The sequence below is a fragment of the Erpetoichthys calabaricus genome, chromosome 7, assembly GCF_900747795.2.
Source record: "Erpetoichthys calabaricus chromosome 7, fErpCal1.3, whole genome shotgun sequence".
Classification (NCBI taxonomy): domain Eukaryota; kingdom Metazoa; phylum Chordata; class Cladistia; order Polypteriformes; family Polypteridae; genus Erpetoichthys; species Erpetoichthys calabaricus.
Genome location: NC_041400.2, coordinates 133,563,537 through 133,584,503, shown reverse-complemented (window position 1 = coordinate 133,584,503; position 20,967 = coordinate 133,563,537). Strand labels below are relative to the sequence as shown.

The 20,967-nt window shown below is 37.4% G+C and overlaps 1 protein-coding gene across 1 annotated transcript in view; it reads right to left on the bottom strand.

The window, feature by feature from the left end:
* The window catches only part of LOC114654701 (interleukin-6 receptor subunit beta-like), a 128,212-nt gene that overhangs the window by 21,595 nt on the left and 85,650 nt on the right, over window positions 1-20,967 (bottom strand). Inside the window, exons 6-9 of the mRNA XM_028805413.2 lie at window positions 17,081-17,220; window positions 11,214-11,379; window positions 3,850-3,932; window positions 2,701-2,917 (exon numbers count right to left, since the gene is read on the bottom strand). Coding sequence (XP_028661246.2) covers window positions 2,701-2,917; window positions 3,850-3,932; window positions 11,214-11,379; window positions 17,081-17,220 — 606 coding nt within the window. The remainder of the gene's footprint in view (window positions 1-2,700; window positions 2,918-3,849; window positions 3,933-11,213; window positions 11,380-17,080; window positions 17,221-20,967) is intronic.

Here is a 20,967-nt window from a genome sequence, read left to right as displayed (position 1 = left end):
AACATCTCTTGAGTTGGACTCTCAAGTCTATGAAAGTCACCTCAATGCTATTTGGACTCCATTTTGAACTACATACATTATATTGTAAAATGATATTTAAAAACAGCTATTGTATGCACTCTATTAACACATGTAATTGCTGTACATTCTAGTATCATTTTTATTTAATTCATACATTTACTAACTTATTTTTCCAGTCAACTAGCCTGTGAGATTTTTAAAATATGCAGTATATTTAAACATAACTGTGCAAAACCTGATTGTGGTGTTTTGTTTATTAGAAAAAAGGCAAAATTAGCATTTTACAAAAACGTTTTCAGACACCATGAACACACCCTCACTACCAGCAAAGGACTCAGTGAATATCTTCTTTGACTGAGACAGAGCAGATTAAAACATGTAGTGTAATTCATGCATTGTCTCAATTTTCCCCCTAAATGGAGCTTCAAGCCAACAGCCAGACAAAGAGCAGCTTTTATCTCATTTCTTGTTCTTCAACATCAATAAATATACACTGCAGGATTAAAGTAATTTAAACAGGGAAAAATTAGACTTTCAGTAGCTCTGCTTCACTTTCACATGAGAACTGATCTACAACAAACAAGCTACGTAGTAAAGAGCGCTTAATAAACGTATACTGTAATGTGTGGGAAATAAAAAATTCACATTAATTTATTACCTAATATTAATATGTTCAAAATCAAATGAAAACATCAGTTAGAAATTTTTTGTGAACTTTACACTAGCAGTGTCCATTCTTTAAGTATAACTTAAGAAATAATAATGAAGTAACATTTACTATATCCTACTGTTTAATTTTTCCAAATGTCAATACTATTTGTCATATTTAGAAGTACAGTAAATGCAGAGTTATCAATAAATGATGAACCAGTCTTTGAGAATATGGGAAACAGTTGTCAATAAATTATGGCTTCACATAACATTCAAGTGATGCATCATTTTCTGTCCCTTTTGAAGCAATTTTGTTAAATCCAGTTTTTTGTTAAATTTCCTCATTTTTCTTTATTCACATAACAACATAACATTGTTAAACTGAAAGAGAAGGCCTGAATACACAGTGCTTTCAGCATCAATTTGTAATCTCAATGGCAAATAAATAAATACATAAACACATGCCAATTTGCATCCAGTAATCATATTTGTGAGTTCTTCTATAAGAGATTTTCTATCAGTGCGCTTCTATCAGTGATTGTCGAGCAGTTCAACTGAAACTGCAATCCATATGTTTAATCATTCTGTATCTTGTATTATAAGAAGAGAGGAAATCTGACAAACAAGAAAAGACCATTCAGTCCATTAAGCCCGTTTGTTCAGCTAATAGCTAAGCTATCCAAATATCTCGCCCAGATTCTCCTTAAGGGTTGTCAAGGTTTCTGCATATTCTTGCCTGATGTGCTTTACAGAATGACCTGTGGTAGTACTTCATGTGAAAGCTTTGATTTCAAATTACAAACTGATTCCTTTAACCATTCAGCTCTGCCCAATTCTGTTATAGTTTGCTGACGGTACTCGTTTGTTAAGATTTTCGGTAATCTTTCAGCTTCTTTTAGTTGGCTGCCTTGCACCTGATGCTGTTCAGAGGCCATCTAGCTTTCTGTGGTCCTAAACTGAATTGGGCAAATTCAGAAAATAGATTCCTACTTATACAGGTATCAGTAATCTGTATACTTTTTCAGATAGTAAGTAAAAACATATCATATGGATTTACTTAATGAATTTGCATGGTCTGTTACATGTCTTTAATAGATTGTTCATTTTCACATAAATCACACATTTTTTATATTTAGCCAGTCTTCAACAGGCTAACTATCATTAGCACTTCATATGTATGACACATTTGTACCTAAAATCAATATGGTCTGACTGCTAAAATATTCAAAATGTTCTTTGTTAGCATGAATGATATGGAGAAATGTCAGCTGGTAGACAGTCAAAAAGAACTGTCCACCTCTGCAGCTAGTGTTAGACCAAACAGAGTAAAGGAAGAGAACAAGGTTCAGAGCATCCAACCAGGAGGCACTTTGACTTAATAACTGCTGTTGTGTCTTCACATGCTACTCATCTCCTTTTCTCCTATGTTTATTGTAGATTGAACACCTACAGCACTTACAAACTAATAAACACATGCAATCAATTAAATATGAAGCTATTTAAACCAAAGAAGTTGTTATGTCACATACTTTTAGATTTCATGTTGTAAAAATGTTTTTTCCCCCCAAGTACAGTGGTGTCAGGTAAGAAGAAAAGAGGAAGGCCTAAGAGAAAGTTTATGGTTATGGTGAGAGAGAAAATGAAGGTGGTGGGTTTAATGAAGCAAGATGCAGAGGACAGGAATTTTAATTTCATTTTAATTCTAATTTTAATTTAATTTTAATTTTTTATTTGCACTTCATGTTGTTATACTGTGGACCCTGAGCTTCGCAATTTCGTCTTATCTGCATACTTGTATATGGTTGAGATGACAATAAAGTTCGCTTTGACTTTGACTTGAAGGTATCGAAAAAGATCTGCTGTGGCAACCCTAACAGAAGTAGCCCAAAGAAGAAGAAGAAGATACAGAGTTCATTGCCTCAGACATTTATTATTTTTATTATTCCAAATTGTTCAATCAATGCTTCAACTGTCAAGATTTAAATCACAAACTAACCACAATTACAATATACTATGTTATATTCTTACCTTTATTATCTTCAAAATAACCAGCTGGGATTTGTACTTTTGTTTCCGGTGATTCTCCAACTGAATTGTAAGCAACAACTTCAATTTCATAAGCTTCTTGCGTGAGGTTCAATAATATTTGCCGCTTTGATGTAAACTCATTCACTATATTGTGTGCTGATTTACATCGGATTTTGTAACCGAGTATAAGACCATTGGCTTCAGACTTTGTTGGACTCTGCACAAAGGAAAATATAATTTTATTATTATAAAAATTCAGCCCAAAGTGTAAAACGTAATATGTTCTATTTAAAAAAAGCTGATTTGAGATAGGCTCACATCCTGGATAGACAGACTATTTCATCTTTAGTGACCACTGAGGATACATCTAATAGCCCCAAACCCCAGATACAACTTCAACGACAACTGTTCATTTTAAATAGAATACCTTGAACAGCATTCTTTCTTCCCTCAATTAACAATACAATTTCTTTCCTTTACTTTCTCCTCAACTCCTTCCCAGATGAGTGCTGTCATCCTTCTCACTCAATTCCAGCGCTCCCTGGAGAGACGGAGCAGCTCCTTTTCATCCTGGACTCAGAAGTCCTTCCAGTGCAACAACATTGCTCCTAGGAAGCACTTATGAGGCAGACAGAATTTACGTAGGACAGGGAGGCTTCCTCCTGGCAGATACTATGACAGCACCCAAGTACCCCAACACGGCTCCCATACTGCCTTGCAGGTGTACAAATGGGAGACCCACCAGAATGATACTGCCATCCAGCGTATGGGGGGAACACATGGCCCAAAGATGCAGTGTCTCTCTGACCTTCCACTACTGCACTCTCCCAAACACCACCACCACCACCACTACCAGAGAATTGCACTTTAAAAGACACCAAAAAATGTTATTTTTTCAGATTAATAAAAATTATTATTATTATTATTATTATTATTATTATTATGCATAAATTTAATTTGTTGTGAACCCTTATCACCCTTCTTTGTGATAAAAACAAGGAAATTCTTGCTTGGAATACAAACAGCATTGGGCAATTTGCTTTCAACAATGACTTGTCTTTTTTAAAGGTAATGATTGCTGAGAATTAAATGACAAAAGAAGAAGTAAAAACGTAAATGTCACTCCTACACAGAAACAAGAAAATGTACCTTCCAAAACACAAGCACTGTTCTCTTCTCCTTTTCACCAGAATCAAAAATCTTTCTCCAGACATCAAGATGTGCAGAAGGTGCTTAAAATAAAAAAAACAAATAAAATAAGAAATGGTCAAATCACTGTCTGGATAGCTTGATATAAGAAAACTGTACAGTGGGTTTTAAGTAGCAAATTGCAACACTGCTCTAGGAGAGCACCTTTAACTGAAAGGATTATTTTACAAGATATAAATGCGTCCAAATAAAGTGTTTGTTGTGCATTTCAATATTATCTCTCCTTAAGAAAACTAACTTTGCAAACAGTAGAGAAAAAGCGTGAAAAGGCCATGGATGTGAAATAGAAAAAAATAGACAATTTTGCCCATACATTAGTGACTATAGCTAATTAAAATGTAGTTTTTATACTTTAATAAAATTAAGTTATGTTTTTTAATACATTCTTATTTATCATGAAACTGAAAAGTGGTGACATAGTGCATGCTGGTCAAACATGCAAGTAAAAACTTCACCATAGTCTTTAGTAGTATACTACTACAAGTTCTATCACTACTATTTGTTTTTTACAATGTGGTACAAATCTACATATCAATAATTTTTGGATCAACAGATAAAAATTGGTTCGACCTCTGCTGCCGAGACAGGCCCAGGTGTATGAGAACAATCTGACAGTAAGAGCAAAAATCCAATAAAGCCAACAGAATGTACGCCTGTGCGAAGTTTGTCTCCTTTCTAGCCATGGTCTGTACTGGATCCCTCTCACTCTTCAGATCCATTTCTGCAACAGTGCTGTCCCAGCTAGAGGTCAGAACTGGAGAGGGCAAACTTGCTCTTGTGAGTGGGACACAAAGCCCCTTTTCCCAAATAGCACTAAGAGAGTTTCAGACCAGCGCTGGCAGCCAAGATATTGATACTGCTGTCAAGTTCATTGGTGCTGGTGCTGCCACCGTTGGAGTAAGCCCGTTGTGGCACTTCTTGTATTGTATTGTATAAATATAAAATGGCTGGTTAGAGTTGGTGTAAGGCAGCTTGTTAAAACTGAGAAAGAAGTCTTCATACGGTACAGAATCAAAATGTTTTTAAACAAGATAATGTCCATAAGACATCCAGTCCAGATGGAATTTCATTGTGGATTTTTAAAATCTGTAAGGACCACTTAGAGGTCAAATTCAATGGCACGTTTAATGTCTGTGGTCCCTGATTGCTTCAAATGGACATCAATATCCATGTTCCTATGAAAGCAAAATTGAATTATCTGAACAACTACAGACCAGTGGCAGTCACTCCAATTGTGATCAAGTGTCCAGAGAGACTGATGCACATTTAATACACCATAATATTCCAAAAGGTTTGCACAACTGATCCATAGGGGATGACACTACCTGTAACACTTCATACAATCCTGGAACATCTGAATATTAAAAACAGTGATGCCAGAGTCCCATTTACTGATCGCATCTACATTTAACAGTGCTGTACCATCAAAGCTAATCATCAGACTGTTCTACTTGGTACGTAGTAACATCCCTTCTCCAACTGGATTTTAAGCTTCCTTATTAGGAGGCCTCAGGATGTTCGGAATAACAGCATCACATCCTCAACAATGATCCTAACACAGGGACACAGATTAGTGTGCTAGAAAGAACATACTACACTGGATAACCCAAGTAAAGCAATGATTCAGAGTGATTTTCTCAACTCTGTAAATCATCTTTCATGTGAATCATAATAAAACCGAAAAGCAAAGTATAACACTCAATAACTCTTACTTTTAAGCACTACCAAACAATCTGAATGTATACTTCTGTATGACTGTTGTGCTCATCAGAGTTACTAATATAGGGCCTAATGGTAAATGTTGAACGTTTGTGGACTGTTTGATTGTAAATCCATTAATTATGGTCAATGATCAATGCCTAGTTAAAGAGAACACTTTCATATCATCAGTCATTATTCTGTTATTGTGGTCTCACTTGTACAAGAAAACCTCACATATGATACACCATTCTGTGTGTCTCGAAATCTTGTTATGCAAAATGTCAAGTCTTTTGGGGTTTCCCCCTATTTGTGACCCACTAGATTCAAAGAACTCCCTTTTGTAGGTCAGCTTTGGACAATGTTTTGTGTAAGAAATTATACCCTTATGATAAATAGTAAACCTTCTGCAAAAAATGACTAGAAGGATTTGAAGTGGTGCATTCTACAACAACTGATCCCAGGGGTTCACCCCTAATGGGGATCAAAATTATTTCTTTTCAAAAAAAATTTGAGGCGGCACAGTGGTGCAGTGGGTAGCGCTGCTGCCTCGCAGTTGGGAGACCTGGAGACCTAGGTTCGCTTCCCGGGTCCTCCCTGCGTGGAGTTTGCATGTTCTCCCCATGTCTGCGTGGGTTTCCTCCAGGCAGTCAAAAGACATGCAGATTAGGTGGATTGGCGATTCTACATTGGCCCTAGTGTGTGCTTGGTGTGTGGGTGTGTTTGTGTGTGTCCTGCGGTGGGTTGGCACCCTGCTCGGGACTGGTTCCTGCCTTGTGCCCTGTGTTGGCTGGGATTGGCTCCAGCAGACCCCCGTGACCCTGTGTTCGGATTCAGCAGGTTGGAAAATGGATGGATGGAAAAAATTTGAAAAAATGAGGATCGGTAATGTATGCAATTGGAGTGTTCTATTTACAGTATATAGTAGAGAAAAGCCAAGCAAAATAACACCTTTTATTGGTCATTTTGCTTGGCTTTTCTCTACATTCATAATGGCTAACACGGTACAGCACCCTAGTACTACAGTATATAGTATAAATGTGACTATGATGCTATTATTGATTTTTGATCCTTTACTAGGGATCTGGCCCTCTGTGAGCCTCTTATCAAAGGTTGAAAAATGACAAATACCTATTACATTTGAGAATATTTAGATTTTAAACATTTAAATTGATGCAAACATTTTAATATTTTAAATTCCCGAAGCAAGTTTTTTTTTTATTATGTACTTCTACCTCATAAAGTAAATAGTTACATTTCTTATGAACACCTCAAATTAAGTATGCTTATGAAAATTTGGATTTCTTTTCCTTTTGTTAATGTTTTCTCATTATTATGCTATCATTGAATACCATTCATCCATCCATTATCCAACCCGCTATATCAAAACTACAGGGTCACGGGGGTCTGCTGGAGCAAATCCCAGCCAACACAGGGCACAAGGCAGGAAACAAACCCCGGGCAGGGTGCCAGCCCACCACAGTCATTGAATACTCACTTTGGAAATCCAGTGTCTTATGGATGATGCTATTTTGTGCATCTGGCTTCTAAGATGCTATATGCTGGCGTGCGATATGTGTACATGTACAACAGATAGTGAAGACAGCTGAGAAGATCATCGGTGTCTCTCTTCCCTCCATCATGGACATTTACACCACACGCTGCATCCGCAAAGCACCAGCATTGTGAATGATCCAACACACCCTTCACATTCACTGTTTACACTCCTGCTATTGAGAAAAGGGTACCGAAGCATTCGGGCCCTCACCTTCAGAATGTGTAACAGGTTCTTCCCTCAAGCAGTCAGACTCCTGAACACTCATGGACCAGACTGATATTTGACATATGTGTTCTGTTCTGCAGTGTTGCACATGGTTGCACATTTGACTCACATGCACCTTGTTATATATTACGTGTCTTTATGTTATGCTGATTCTTCATTGTCCTGTGTTTTATGTAGCACCATGGTCCTGGAGGAACGTTGTTTCATTTCACTGTATGCTGTACTACTGTATATGGATGAAATGACAATAAATACTCTTGAATCTTGAAACCATGGCAGCTACGATATACTGTATAAGATGTTAATGAAAAGATTTCATGAGAGTCTAGTTCCCAAGCAATCATGCCATGTCATTTTCATTTTCAGAGTTGCAGGGGGTGCTGGAGCCTACCCCAGACATTATAGGGCTTAAGACAGGAGAAGACCTCAGACAGGACGCCAGTCAATTGCAGGGCAAACACACACACCAAAACCCAGACATGGGGAGAACTTGAAAACTGGGATGTGAACCCTGGCCATCCAAAACAATCAACCAAACTATATATAGAGAATATTGGTATTTTGACTTTTGCTTTCTGTTGATTTAAATTTTGCTTTTTTCTTAAAGAATGTGATGTAATGACCCTAGCTAACAAAACAAGACTATGCTTATGTTTTGCTCCTAAAGGGAACCAGTATGAGTTTACATTTTTTTAAAATTAACATAAACACATATCAAATGTAAAACAAATTTGTGAAATAAAAACAAAGAAAAAACATTGTTTTCCAACACCCACTGAACAAAATCTTCCAGTACGATATTAATTAAGTCTTAATCAAATATAATGCATATGAAGACTGTTTGCAGTGCTCATATCTAGGGTGGTGTGGGGATCTACAAACTGTATGTAGGCGATGCCTTTTCAGCTGGAAAATTCTATTTTTTATTTTGAAACTTAGAGAAAATAGGACTACAAAAAGGGCTCCCTTCAAAGTCTAACCGCCACCCCATAAAAAGTCTAATTGTTCTCCTTATAGTGGTGTTGGGGGTGGCAACAGCATACCATAGCATGTTGGATAAATAGCTGTGGCATCAGAAAAACCCTGGCAACCTTCCCCAGTATTCTGCCAAAATATTCTATGGTCTGTGGTGCTGGAGACACCACATGGACAACCAGAATAACAAACCAAGTAGTTCTGGAATGGATCAGACCAAGATAGAAAAGCAAAAACTCTCCTACTTTAGTCATATCAACAGCAAGCAGGTCGCTTGAGAAGAACTTCATGCTTGGAATGGTCAGTGACAAAAGGGGAAGTGTCTGCCTTAGAACTCTTTGCTAGACACCATCAACAAAGAACATTGTAGAATTGAAAGAATCAGAAGACATGGAGAGTACTGATCTATAGAGTTACCAAGAGTCATAGTCAACTGAACAGATAGAACAAAGAAAATGCAGTACACAGGATAACTCTTCAGCAATCTTCACATTATAATACAGCCCATAAAACATATTTGTCCTAAACACTGAGTATTTTTAACAAGTTTTTTAACCTAAATGAAAGACAATGTACTTTCTGTAAGGAACAGTTTACCCTGAAATATAAAGAAATATGAAGAGACACCAATGCATTCTTTAAAATACATAAATGATGGTCATAGGGCTGGAGTCTATACTGAAACTACTGCATTCAAAGTAGAAACCAACCTAGGACCAGGCTAATTACATTTTTTGTAAATTAGTCTAACACATGCATCTTTGAGAGGAGGAATGCTAGAATATTCATAGAAAATCCACACAGGTACACAGAGACCTTCATCACAGACAGGTCCATGATGGGATTCCAACCTAGAGCTCTGCAGTTAAGGGGCAGCAGTGTAGACTACAGACTACATGTAAATTACAAGAAAATCATTCCAAAATAATCTAAACCAATTAATTCAAAGAACGTATGTAAGAAGGTTAAAATTCTTACAGTTGTATTACAGCTTTATTTTAATTATAAAATAAGAGGAAACAATCACCAACTAAGAATTATTATATTAAGAAGTTTTTTTTATAAAAAAGTATTTTCAAATGTTTACTTCCAAAGCTAGAATAGCTTTATATAATACTTCATTTATTGCTGTGTGTGTTACAAATGCAAATAGGATATGACAGTAGTGCTTTTAGCTCCAAAGACTTTGATTCATAGTTAATTTAAACATTTTTTTGACCTCTTCTATTTTCTTAAAAAAACAGTTTATAAGCCCTTTCCCTTGCACGCCTGTGGTTATGTAGGAAAACATTGATCCTTTCCAAAAACAATTAGCGCAATGACAAAAAATTATTCCACTTACATTCTTAGGTGGAAACTTGCCCCACTGTCTGTAGAAGAAACTATGATGATCACTATACCAACATGCTGTAAAACATTCTTTATCTTTTAGTAATCTCTCCTTCAATGCCCTGCCTCCCCCAGAAGATGTTTTTCTTGACTGTCATCCAAAATACACTTTCACCAGTATTTTATCAATTAACACTCTAAAGCTGCTCCTCAGGAGGGTTAAAAGCTAAGTACACACCAAATAACCAAAACCTGGAGTAAAGCATTATACTCTGTTCTCTACCCAAACACAGATGTGCACAATATAAAGAAGATACGTGGGCCGATACTTGATTTTTAAATCCACCTGGATCAAGCTTATGGATGGATGGATGGGTGTGTTGGTAGGTACTGAAGCAATTACATCTTTAGCAGTTACCTGAACAAGTTAAGGTAATTAATTTACGATTTGTACTTTGCTGAAGTCACACAATGCAGCACAATAATAATGTGTCACACATGTGTGCCTGGGAGGCAGCTAAAAGGCTCAAAAGACGGTACTTTCTCAGCAAACCAGGGGATGGCAGAGTGCACTAATCCTTGTTCTTTTCCATTGACAGACCGATCACGGGAAATTCCACCTGGACCCGATGACGCCACTTCTGGTTCCGCTCCCAAGGATGTCATTTCTGGTTCCGGCCACATCACTTCAAGGTCCAAGGACGTCACTTCCAGTTCCTGTCTGATGACATAATTTCCCATTTCCCTCTATATAAGCATCATGTTTGCCTGTTTGCTTGGTTCTTTGTTATGGACTGATCTGTATTATTTGAGCCAGCATTTTGCTTCAACTTTGGCAGCCAACTGCAAGTATATAGGCAGCTGCCCCCAAACCTCTTTTCTCGTGTTGTGTGGATCATTTACAGTGGCGTAGTCAGCAGGATTAACCAGGTATGTGGCAGTGGAGCGGGAAGTGGTGTCATCGGGCCCAGGCAGAATTTCCCGTGATTGGTCTGTCAATGGGAAAGAACAAGGATTAGTGCACTCTGCTGTCCCCTGGTTTGTCAAGGAATTCCATTCTTTTGAGCCTTTCAGTTGCCTCCTATGCGCACGTATGTGACAAATGTGACCAGTGACTTTCTGTACAACAGTATTCTCTTAACTGTGCAATTATGGAAGGGTTGAAACATGTTTAAGCATAAAATATGAGTTAGATTAAAAATGTAAAGTTCAATGACACATAGAAGGACTAACACATGTTATTCGAGACATGAAAAAATGTAGTGAGAAATTTACCATAATTTTACCACAATAACAGAAAAGACAGTCATAGATTATGACTAGAACAGCTTATAACTATAAGAGGTGGAGGAAGGGCTGTGAAACATTAATAGGTATTTAAAATCCTTTTTACATGTATTTTATTAGGGTGTAGGCTTATGAAGGTAAAATAAATAAATAAACAAACAGATACATAAATAAATTCATGCGTTATGTTACTTAATCAAGAGAGTATTTAAAAATAATTAATCTTTCTCACCTTCCTCGGGCAAAATAGCAGTTTTTTCCTCACTCCATTCACTCCAATAGATTTGGCCATGATTTCCAATACAGCGAACTGCTACTCTATACGTGTTGAGGCAGACAAGGTTCTGAATGTTGAAGGAACCGTTTAGGGCCATATCAAGACTGACGTTATATATTACCTATTAGAGCAAAATTTTAAAAAATTACATGGAGTACAATTTATGAGATTGTGTAATATTTTTAACAAAGAAATTAACAAAGACTGCATTATTATTACTGTAAGAACTGGCAAATTTCAATGTCTGTCAGTACATTAGCATGATCAGGGTGCAATGACTTAGGCACTATTCTCTGGAGCGTTGTCTTTCTGGAGTTTTATGCTCCCTCCTGGTCTCTACAGATTAACTACTATTATCCCACATCTCAAAGATGGGAATGTTTGGCTGGCTAATATACTTAAAACTGACCTGTCTAAAAAAGAAAAGACAGAACAGAAGGACAGAATATTGGAAAAAACATCGCTGATGACTGCCCAAAAATGAGTCTTCTTTCACTTGTGTTGTCATCTGACAACCAGTATCTCAGCATGAGACTGTGATGGTGTTGGTCGGCTCCACACTACCAGGTGCCACCGGGAGCCTCTTGAATGTGTTGTATCAATGCATGCTCCCAACCTCTTCCTTTAATATATGAAATGATGTATTTTAAGCATGAACTTTCACAGCAGCATGTGAAAATAGCTTTTCATTTCATTTAGACATTTAATAATTTTTAAGGAAGCAACCCCTGATGAGCTGTGAATTCATATCTGTCTGCACTCACTTATACCACATCAATTTAGAGTTGCCAGTTCACCTACCATGAACATTATTGAGTCACTGTTTCACAGAAATTGACAAGTAAACTTTACATCTCTGTAGCAAGCTACTGCGCTCCTGAGATGCTAGTTAACACATTTCATGAGGATTGAACAGACTGAAATGGAGGTCTGCTGCATTATTAAGATAAGTCAAGTGCTTGTAATATAAAATCTGAAAAATCAGTGTGTATTAGAGGGTGTATTGATAGTCAGTTTGATTCCTTGCAACTCAGTGTCAGCTGGCATTTCATATTTTTTACTCCATTTTTAATATGCACCCTACGAGAATTATTCCAGATAAGGCTCCATGTACATCAAGTCATGAAGATGGATATACTTACAGGAGACCATAAGCCTACATAGTTGAACTGACAGATTTTAAAAGGTGTGCTATTCACACTACAGTTTAGGACAGAAAGACATCAGCAATATCAAAAGATGAAATAAAATCTGGCTTATATCTATAATAAATTGTCTAAAGTCTGGAGAAAATCAATCTGTACAGCCTTAATGAGTGATGACTAAAGTTTCTGAGTATCTTATGGTCTTTAAAAAAATTCTTTACAACAAACCAAACATCATAAAAGTGGCATAGCTATCGAAATTGCAAATAAATAATGTATTTCATGACTATAAAAAAGGTGGCTGCCTATGAGTATGATAACCTTCAAGCTGCAGCAGGCACATCCCTGTTTCTAGGGGCTCGGTGAAGTTTTAGTCTTTTGTGGCCACAACAGAAGTGATGATACGAAGAGACTAAACAAATTTAGATTTTTATTAACTGATGAAATTTACAGTTGGAACATGCCATAAATGTGGAAATGTGGGAAGTTCCTATATCTCTGATCTGGCAAAGTTCTTCAGAAGGTTGCTTCATTGTTAGTGTTGGTATTTTTTTTTATCTTCTGCTTATCATATTTCTCCCCTGGCTGAGGTTCAAAGTTGTGCATCTTGTCTGTTTTGTCTGGTTTTGTGCCATTTATTTGTATTAATGTTTCTTTTATTTATTGTGTACATTTTTCTTTGTGTCTATTTATAATTGGTAAATGCCTAGACTATGACCCATGGGTCCCCCAAGGGGCGGGGCAACCTGACAATCACTGCCAGGGACAGCCCTCCACCTTATATATGGGAGGGCCTTCCGTAGTTCCTGGTGGGTAATTTCGAATGAGCTATGGAGTGGAGTGTTACTTGTGTTTACTGTGCTTTTTGCTTTCTGGTTTCCTGGATTTTTTGAACCTGTGCTCTGTTTTTGATTTTGGCTTTAAATTCTATATTTGGACTTTGGTTGTCGTGGATTGTCTTGCCTTCTCACGTAATGCCTTTGTGCTCTAAGGACCTTCTGGTGATACAAAGAGTTTTGTTAAAAAAATCTTTTGTTTTATAAACATTATTCCAGGCTCTTTTTTGTTTCTGGTCAGAGTTTTGATGATATTCCCTCCCTAGACGGCAACTCTTCAAAGTATTTTTGGGATTTGTGTGCTTTTGGGACTCCCAAGTCACAACATTGTCATCTACATCTCAACTTCCAGATCTTGTGCAAAACCATATAGACTGAATTGCCTTTTTTCATTATAAGTCGAATGCGGAAAACTCACGCTATTGGTCCAAGAGATTATGATATGCTAAAGCCCACCACGGAGACAGTAAGCATGGAGCACACTGAGTTTTTTTTCTATGTGGGTGCAGCAATGTGTTGTATCAGCGCGTGCACCTAACCTCTCTCTCTCTCTCTCTCTATTGTGCCTACGTGACTACACGGTAATACCTGAGCTATTCCAAAGCATCGTTTGCACTGTTTTGTGTTTTTTGTATCTTACACCCTCATACTCCTTTATCGTAAGAGCATTCCTTATCTATGATGGAGCGTTCGGTCAGAAGAAAATATGAAGCTGGTTTTAAATTAAACATCGTTGAAGTAGTGAAAGAAATTGGTAACTGCGCTGCTGCAACAAAATTCGATGCATCTGAGAAACTGATGTGAGATTGGAGGAGGCAACAAGATATAAAAAATATTTTAAAAATTAAGTGTTGCATTTTTGAATGGGTGTATAAGTCGGTGTCTGATTTTATGATCGATTTTTTGGGTTTCAACACTCAATTTATATGCGAGTATATATGGTAATTTCTTTAGTTGATGTAAAAAGTATAACCGCTAATGAGCCTTCAGGTTTCAAGACCCGACTTATGCATAAGTATATACGGTAACTGTTTCACATACTGGAGTTTGCCTATATGATGACAAAAAGAGTCCAATGAGCCCCATTTACCCTTGAATTCTGTTTAAAACAGATAATGTACAGTGGGTACGGAAAGTATTCAGACCCCCTTCAATTTTTCATTCTTTGTCATTGTAAGAGCCATTTTCCTTGTTCTATAAGATTCATGAATATTTCTTAGATGACAATGCATAAATAATGGGAGGTTCCTATAACCCCCGTAAATAGAATCGTTTTGGTATATTCTTACCATTTCTAACAGCTTGGAGTAAATATTTTTCTCCAGTCAGCTAGTGATAGCCTTGCCTTGTATAAGGTGTAAAGGCATACGGTTTTTAACCGTGATCGCACGTCTCCGTGCCTGAGCACTTGCACTGTGCCAACCGGCTTATGAGCCTTTTGAGTTTGAAGCAAATATGGACTTAACAGCACTTAATTTATGTGTTGTGCCGTACGTAAAGTGTACAGAGAAAAAGCTAAGAACCTTTAAGTAGAGAAGAAGAAACGTGACCGTACGTAACAGTGCTCGATGGCCTACGGGCTCTTTGAATGTGAGAAATAACAAGTAAAGAAAACTTGTTTACTTAAATATCACACCGTACGCCAAGGCGTACAGAAGAAGAAATTAAGAACCTTTGAGTATAGAAATAACTGAAGTCTTTCAAGAAAAGCTAAGTTTAAAGAAGATACATTTTTTCCTTTTTTTTTGCCCTTTTTATTCTACGTGTGTAACTATTTTTTCTTTTATTCTTGTGTGGACTATTTGCTTTTACTTTTCACTAAATATCTTTAAAACGAACTTTTGGACTCTGAGAATTCTTTGACACGCGTCTTACCCATGCCTGATGACACCTTATATATTTCAGCAGCTACAGTCATATTGCAGCCATTTGCTAAAATCATTTAAATTAATTTTTTCCCTCATTAATGTACACACAGCACCCCATATTGACAGACAAAAAAAAGAATTTTTGAAATTGTTGCAGATTTATTAAAAAAGAAAAACTGAAATATCCCATGGTCCTAAGTATTCAGACCCTTTGCTCAGTATTTAGTAGAAGCACCCTTTTGAGCTAATACAGCCATGAGTCTTCTTGGGAAAGATGCAACAAGTTTTTCACACCTGAATTTGGGGATCCTCTGCCATTCCTCCTTGCAGATCCTCTCCAGTTCTGTCAGGTTGGATGGTAAACGTTGGTGGACAGCCATTTTTAGGTCTCTCCAGAGATGCTCAATTGGGTTGAAGTCAGGGCTCTGGCTGGGCCATTCAAGAACAGTCACAGAGTTGTTGTGAAGCCACTCCTTCGTTATTTTAGCTGTGTGCGTAGGGTCATTGTCTTGTTGGAAGGTAAACCTTCTGCCCAGTCTGAGGTCCTTAGCACTCTGGAGAAGGTTTTTGTCCAGGATATCCCTGTACTTGGCCGCATTCATCTTTCCCTCGATTGCAACCAGTCGTCCTGTCCCTGCAGCTGAAAAACACCCCCACAGCAGGATGCTGCCACCGCCATGCTTCACTGTGGGGACTGTATTGGACAAGTGATGAGCCACCAGTCAGGGCTTTATGGCAGAGTGGCCTGTCGGAAGCCTCTCCTCAGTGCAAGGCACATGACAGCCCACATGGAGTTTGCTAAAAGACACCTGAAGGACTCTGAGATGGTGAGAAATAAGATTCTGTGGTCTGATGAGACCAAGATAGAACTTTTTGGCCTTAATTCTAAGCGGTATGTGTGGAGACAACCAGGCACTGCTCATCACTTGTCCAATACAGTCCCCACAGTGAAGCATGGCGGTGGCAGCATCATGCTGTGGGGGTGTTTTTCAGCTGCAGGGACAGGACGACTGGTTGCAATCGAGGGAAAGATGAATGCATCCAAGTACAGGGATATCCTGGACAAAAACCTTCTCCAGAGTGCTAAGGACCTCAGACTGGGCCGAAGGTTTACCTTCCAACAAGATAATGACCCTAAGCACACAGCTAAAATAACGAAGGAGTGGCTTCACAACAACTCTGTGACTGTTCTTCAATGGCCCAGCCAGAGCCCTGACTTAAACCCAATTGAGCATTTCTGGAGAGACCTAAAAATGGCTGTCCACCAACGTTAACCATCCAACCTGACAGAACTGGAGAGGATTTGCAAGGAGGAATGGCAGAGGATCCCCAAATCCAGGTGTGAAACACTTGTTGCATCTTTCCCAAGAAGACTCATGGCTGTATTAGCTCAAAAGGGTGCTTCTACTAAATACTGAGCAAAGGGTCTGAATACTTAGGACCATGTGATATTTCAGTTTTTCTTTTTTAATAAATCTGCAACAATTTCAAAAATTCTTTTTTTTGTCTGTCAATATGGGGTGCTGTGTGTACATTAATGAGGGAAAAAATTAATTTAAATGATTTTAGCAAATGGCTGCAATATGACAAAGAGTGAAAAATTGAAGGGGGTCTGAATACTTTCTGTACCCACGGTATATTACTCAAAGATCTTATGGCAACAATATGAAAAATCTGTGCTTAAAAGAAATCTAACATAAAAATTTATGCTTAAAACAAGAAAGTCTTGGGCTAAAAGAATATCGTAAAAAAAAAATATTTGAAGTGTAAACTAAAGAAACTGAATTTATACTTTTCTTGGATCCAATGTTCTGCCAAGCTGACTTATCCTCAAAAAACAGTACTGTATACCCCTTTTCCAATCAATTATAAGACTGCTATTCAAAATATATTTAAATTACTTTACTCAATGAAATCCATTTTTACAATTAAAACCACAATTAATAATATAAAAAGCTGTAAAGAACACATACCCAGTCACCCGAGTCTGTTGCATTATGCCGCACCTGGCACACTACTGGAAACCCTGCTCTTTGGCTATTTTTCCAACTAACTTTAAGGGTTTTGTTCAAGAGGGGTACTAGTAAAACATCCACCGGTGAAAGAAGTTTCACTAAAAAATACAAAAACAAGTTAAGAAAATAATATTTAAGAAATGAGTTAAGAACTATTATAAGTCTTCCAGTATTCACTTAGTGTGTTTTTAAGCAACCACTGAACGAGTTTCACAATAATAAGATGGCATGAATTTGGAAATCTAAAACATTTTAATCTGTTCATTATGAAACCTGCTTAATCCAGTTCAGTATCATGTAGCCAGAGCACATTCTAGCAGCATCAAGCACAAGGCAGGAACCAGTTCTTAGTTCTTAGTTCTTAGGGCACCAGTGCATCACAATGTATGTTCACACACACCTACAAGTACTCACAAGTAGGCCAATTTAGATTTGACAATCAAACTAAAACACACATCTTTTGCACAATGACACACAAAACCTGGAGAAAACCCTGGAAGTCAAAGTTAGAGTTTGTCACAGAAATTCTAGTAACAGATTGCATACACGTAACAAATGGTAACAGACATAAAACACAACAATCGGGACATGAGACACAGTTTACTGTTAAATGAATTCAATCTAAAATTTTTGAAAAGCAGGAAATTCTGCCACATCACAGTACCCGAGCCCCAGTTCAGTTCATCTATGGAGAGTGGAGACTCTGAACTTCCCAAATGTGATGGAATGGCATCCCAACCATGGGTGGACTACTGCCTTGTACCTGTTTCTGCTTGGACAAGCTCCAGCTCTCTGTGAACCTGTGCTAGAATAAAGAAACAAATGGATGGACAAATTGCCCAACTAGCTGGATCCTGTATGCAAACATAACCACGGGTTTTTTTCAGAAAGCAGACGCCACTTGAGATGGCCATCCTCTCGCCCAAATGCTAACCTTAAGGTCGATAAAATAGGTGCCTGATGTTAAGTCACTATTTTAGGGCTAAAATGATAAGAGAAATGTGAAACCTACTTATATACCTAATCTTAATTATTGTGAAACAACCAAGTGGTGTCCGTGAGAAACAACCAAGTGGCGTCCACTTTCTGAACAAGAGCCATAACCACTTCCTTGAAGAAAAATATTTGCATTTCAGTCAGAATTGGGCCATTAAAGACGATGAGCAGAGAGGTGCACTCTAAAAACAGAAACAGGTGAGAAAAAGACACCCATACCAAGCACCACATTTTTAGAGCACAGGTGTTGATATCCGGTCCTGGAGGGCTGCAGTGGCTGCAGGTTTTCATTCTAGCCATCTTCTTCATTAGTGACCTGATTTTGCTATTAATTAACTTCTTTTGCTTTAGTTTTAATTAACTTGACTCAGACCCCTTAGTTGTTTCTTTTTCTTTAATTAGCAGCCAACCAATCATGAGATACAAAACAAGCCGCCACATGACCAGCTCACCTGTGCCCATCACACAATATCTGAAAATAAAGAAAGGTGAAGGTTTCAGTAAGGTTGATCTCTCAGGTCACCAAAACATTCTGATGGTGTTCTTAGAAAAAAAACAGAAAATCAACAGTTTTGGAAATGTCTGCTGCTGCCACAAATCATCTTCTCATTAAGAAAGTGATTGTAGTGAAATTGGTTGGAGTTTGAAGCCCCAATTTAGCTGGGTATCTGTTGGCTCGTTTCATGTCTCATTTCTGTTGTGCTGTCTTTTAATGAAGAAAATAATCAATGCAGAGGGCTGAATCCTTAAAAACAGGGCTATCAATGTGAAGGGAAAAGAAATTTAATTAGCAATGAAAACTAGTCACTTATTAGGAAAAGGGTCAGAATGAAAACCTGTAGCCACTGTGGCCCTCCAGGCCTGGAGTTCGACACCCCTATTTTAGAGTGACAAAGCATTCTAGTACCTTGGCATAACTGTGCAGAAGATACTGTAAATCTAAAAATAAATTTGTACTTCTAAACATTTCCTAACCCTCAAATACAGTTCACTTTTATTCTGTAAGAATTCTGTACATGGCAAGAGCCAACCCTGAGTCAAGCTGATTTGTGCTTTCATTTCATTAAAATTAAAAAATTATTTAATACATGCATGTTTAGTGTGGTACCAAAAAGTGGTGACATGCTGTGCGTTGCTCTTACATGTAAGTAAGAATTATACTATGCACTGTGCACATGACAATGCTGCTACCACTACTAATATTAATTAAAAGATCAGGACATAACCTCAAAAGACATCTCACTGCAATAGGCTGTGACTTGACAAACAGAGAAACGATGACAATTGTAACTGGTCACCACAGAAGTACCAGTACCAATACTGGTCAAGAGACATACCAAAATAATAGAAAAACCAAAGTATTTGACATTAAGTGAAATAAACCTAAGACTAATGTGAGGTAGTAGTAAGCACTGTTGTCTCAACAGTCTTGCTTCCTCTGTTCAAACTCTGCACCATTTTTCTGTCTGTGTGGAGTATGTACATTTTTTCCTTTTCATGATAAGGACAACATTTTGATTTGACAGGGGAACCACCGCAGATGATCTAAAACTGGGGTTATAATTTCACTAGAGCTTAGTTTGTGCCAAAAGACGAACAGCTGAGTTTTATACCGTCTCCACTTAATGTGAGGTTGGCTTTGGAAAATCGCTATAAAAAGAACTGCAGTAATTCAGGTGAGAATAAAAGACACAGATAAGAGTAGATGAAGACAGAGTTGGTAGAGTTAAAGTTGTAATGTGTTTCCAAGGTGGAAGTATGTCTTCTTAGAAGTAGCAGTTGCAGTTAAGGTTTAGCTATCCATTATAAAGCAGCAGTCTATATACATTTTATTAAATATGCTATTTACAGTTATTCATTAAAACAGTAAGACCCTTGAAATGTTGCTGACATTTTTCATTGATTCATTCATTAAAAATGGTTATGTTTTATAGAGTAGCTGCGGTTGCTGGCTCTGCTCTTTCTCTTGAGTGGGGATCGAATTTTGCTTTGATTTGTTAAATTTGTCTTGACTGTATGTTATCTGTTTCAAATTAAAATCAATAAAAAAATCTTCATATGTTTTACAAGTTGCTGTTAAAACCTGCTGATGGATACCTAGAATGTTACAGGAGTAGCTTTTTTCAGTGTATTAAAATAGATTTCAGAATTAAACACAACACCAAAGTTGTGCAAAAAGGAACCAACACTAATTTTATGATTTCTTAAAGTTACAGCATTTACAAATAAGTTTCTTACAATTTTACAATATCCTGCACATACTGTAGCTCTAAATTGTTCATACTTTGATGGAAAAAAAACAAAAACAGAAGAGTCACTGTTGATATACTTTGCATAAAAGCCAACATGATTTGCAAATAATACTTGTTAAGTGAAGCAATTTTATTAGAAACAAAACCAAAACATTGAACATTGGGGAACAGTAGCAGATCTGAAACTATTTTCCTCAATAAACTGCTTATGATTCAGCAGATAGAAAACAAACCAGTTATGATCAGTAAGAGACACAGTCGCAAACAAGTAATTCAACCCGACGATCTACTGTGTCAAAAGGTACTGGAAGACCCAGCAAAAGCAAAACAAGATCTGGAGTCTAATAACAGATCATTGTTATTCAAATCAGGGAAGCCATAATTCTGAGTCCTTCTATAAAAAAAAAAACGACTGTAACTCTTCACAGGAGATCATCAGTTGATAAATGATGATGAAACTGCTTTGGAGCAGAGCTTTCCAAAACTTCACAGAGAAATGGAGAATGAGAAATAAGCCGGAAATTTGCAACTTCTGAATCAGTTTTTAATTGTGTGGTATACGAGATCGGGGAGTGAATTTACTGAAAGAAATCAACA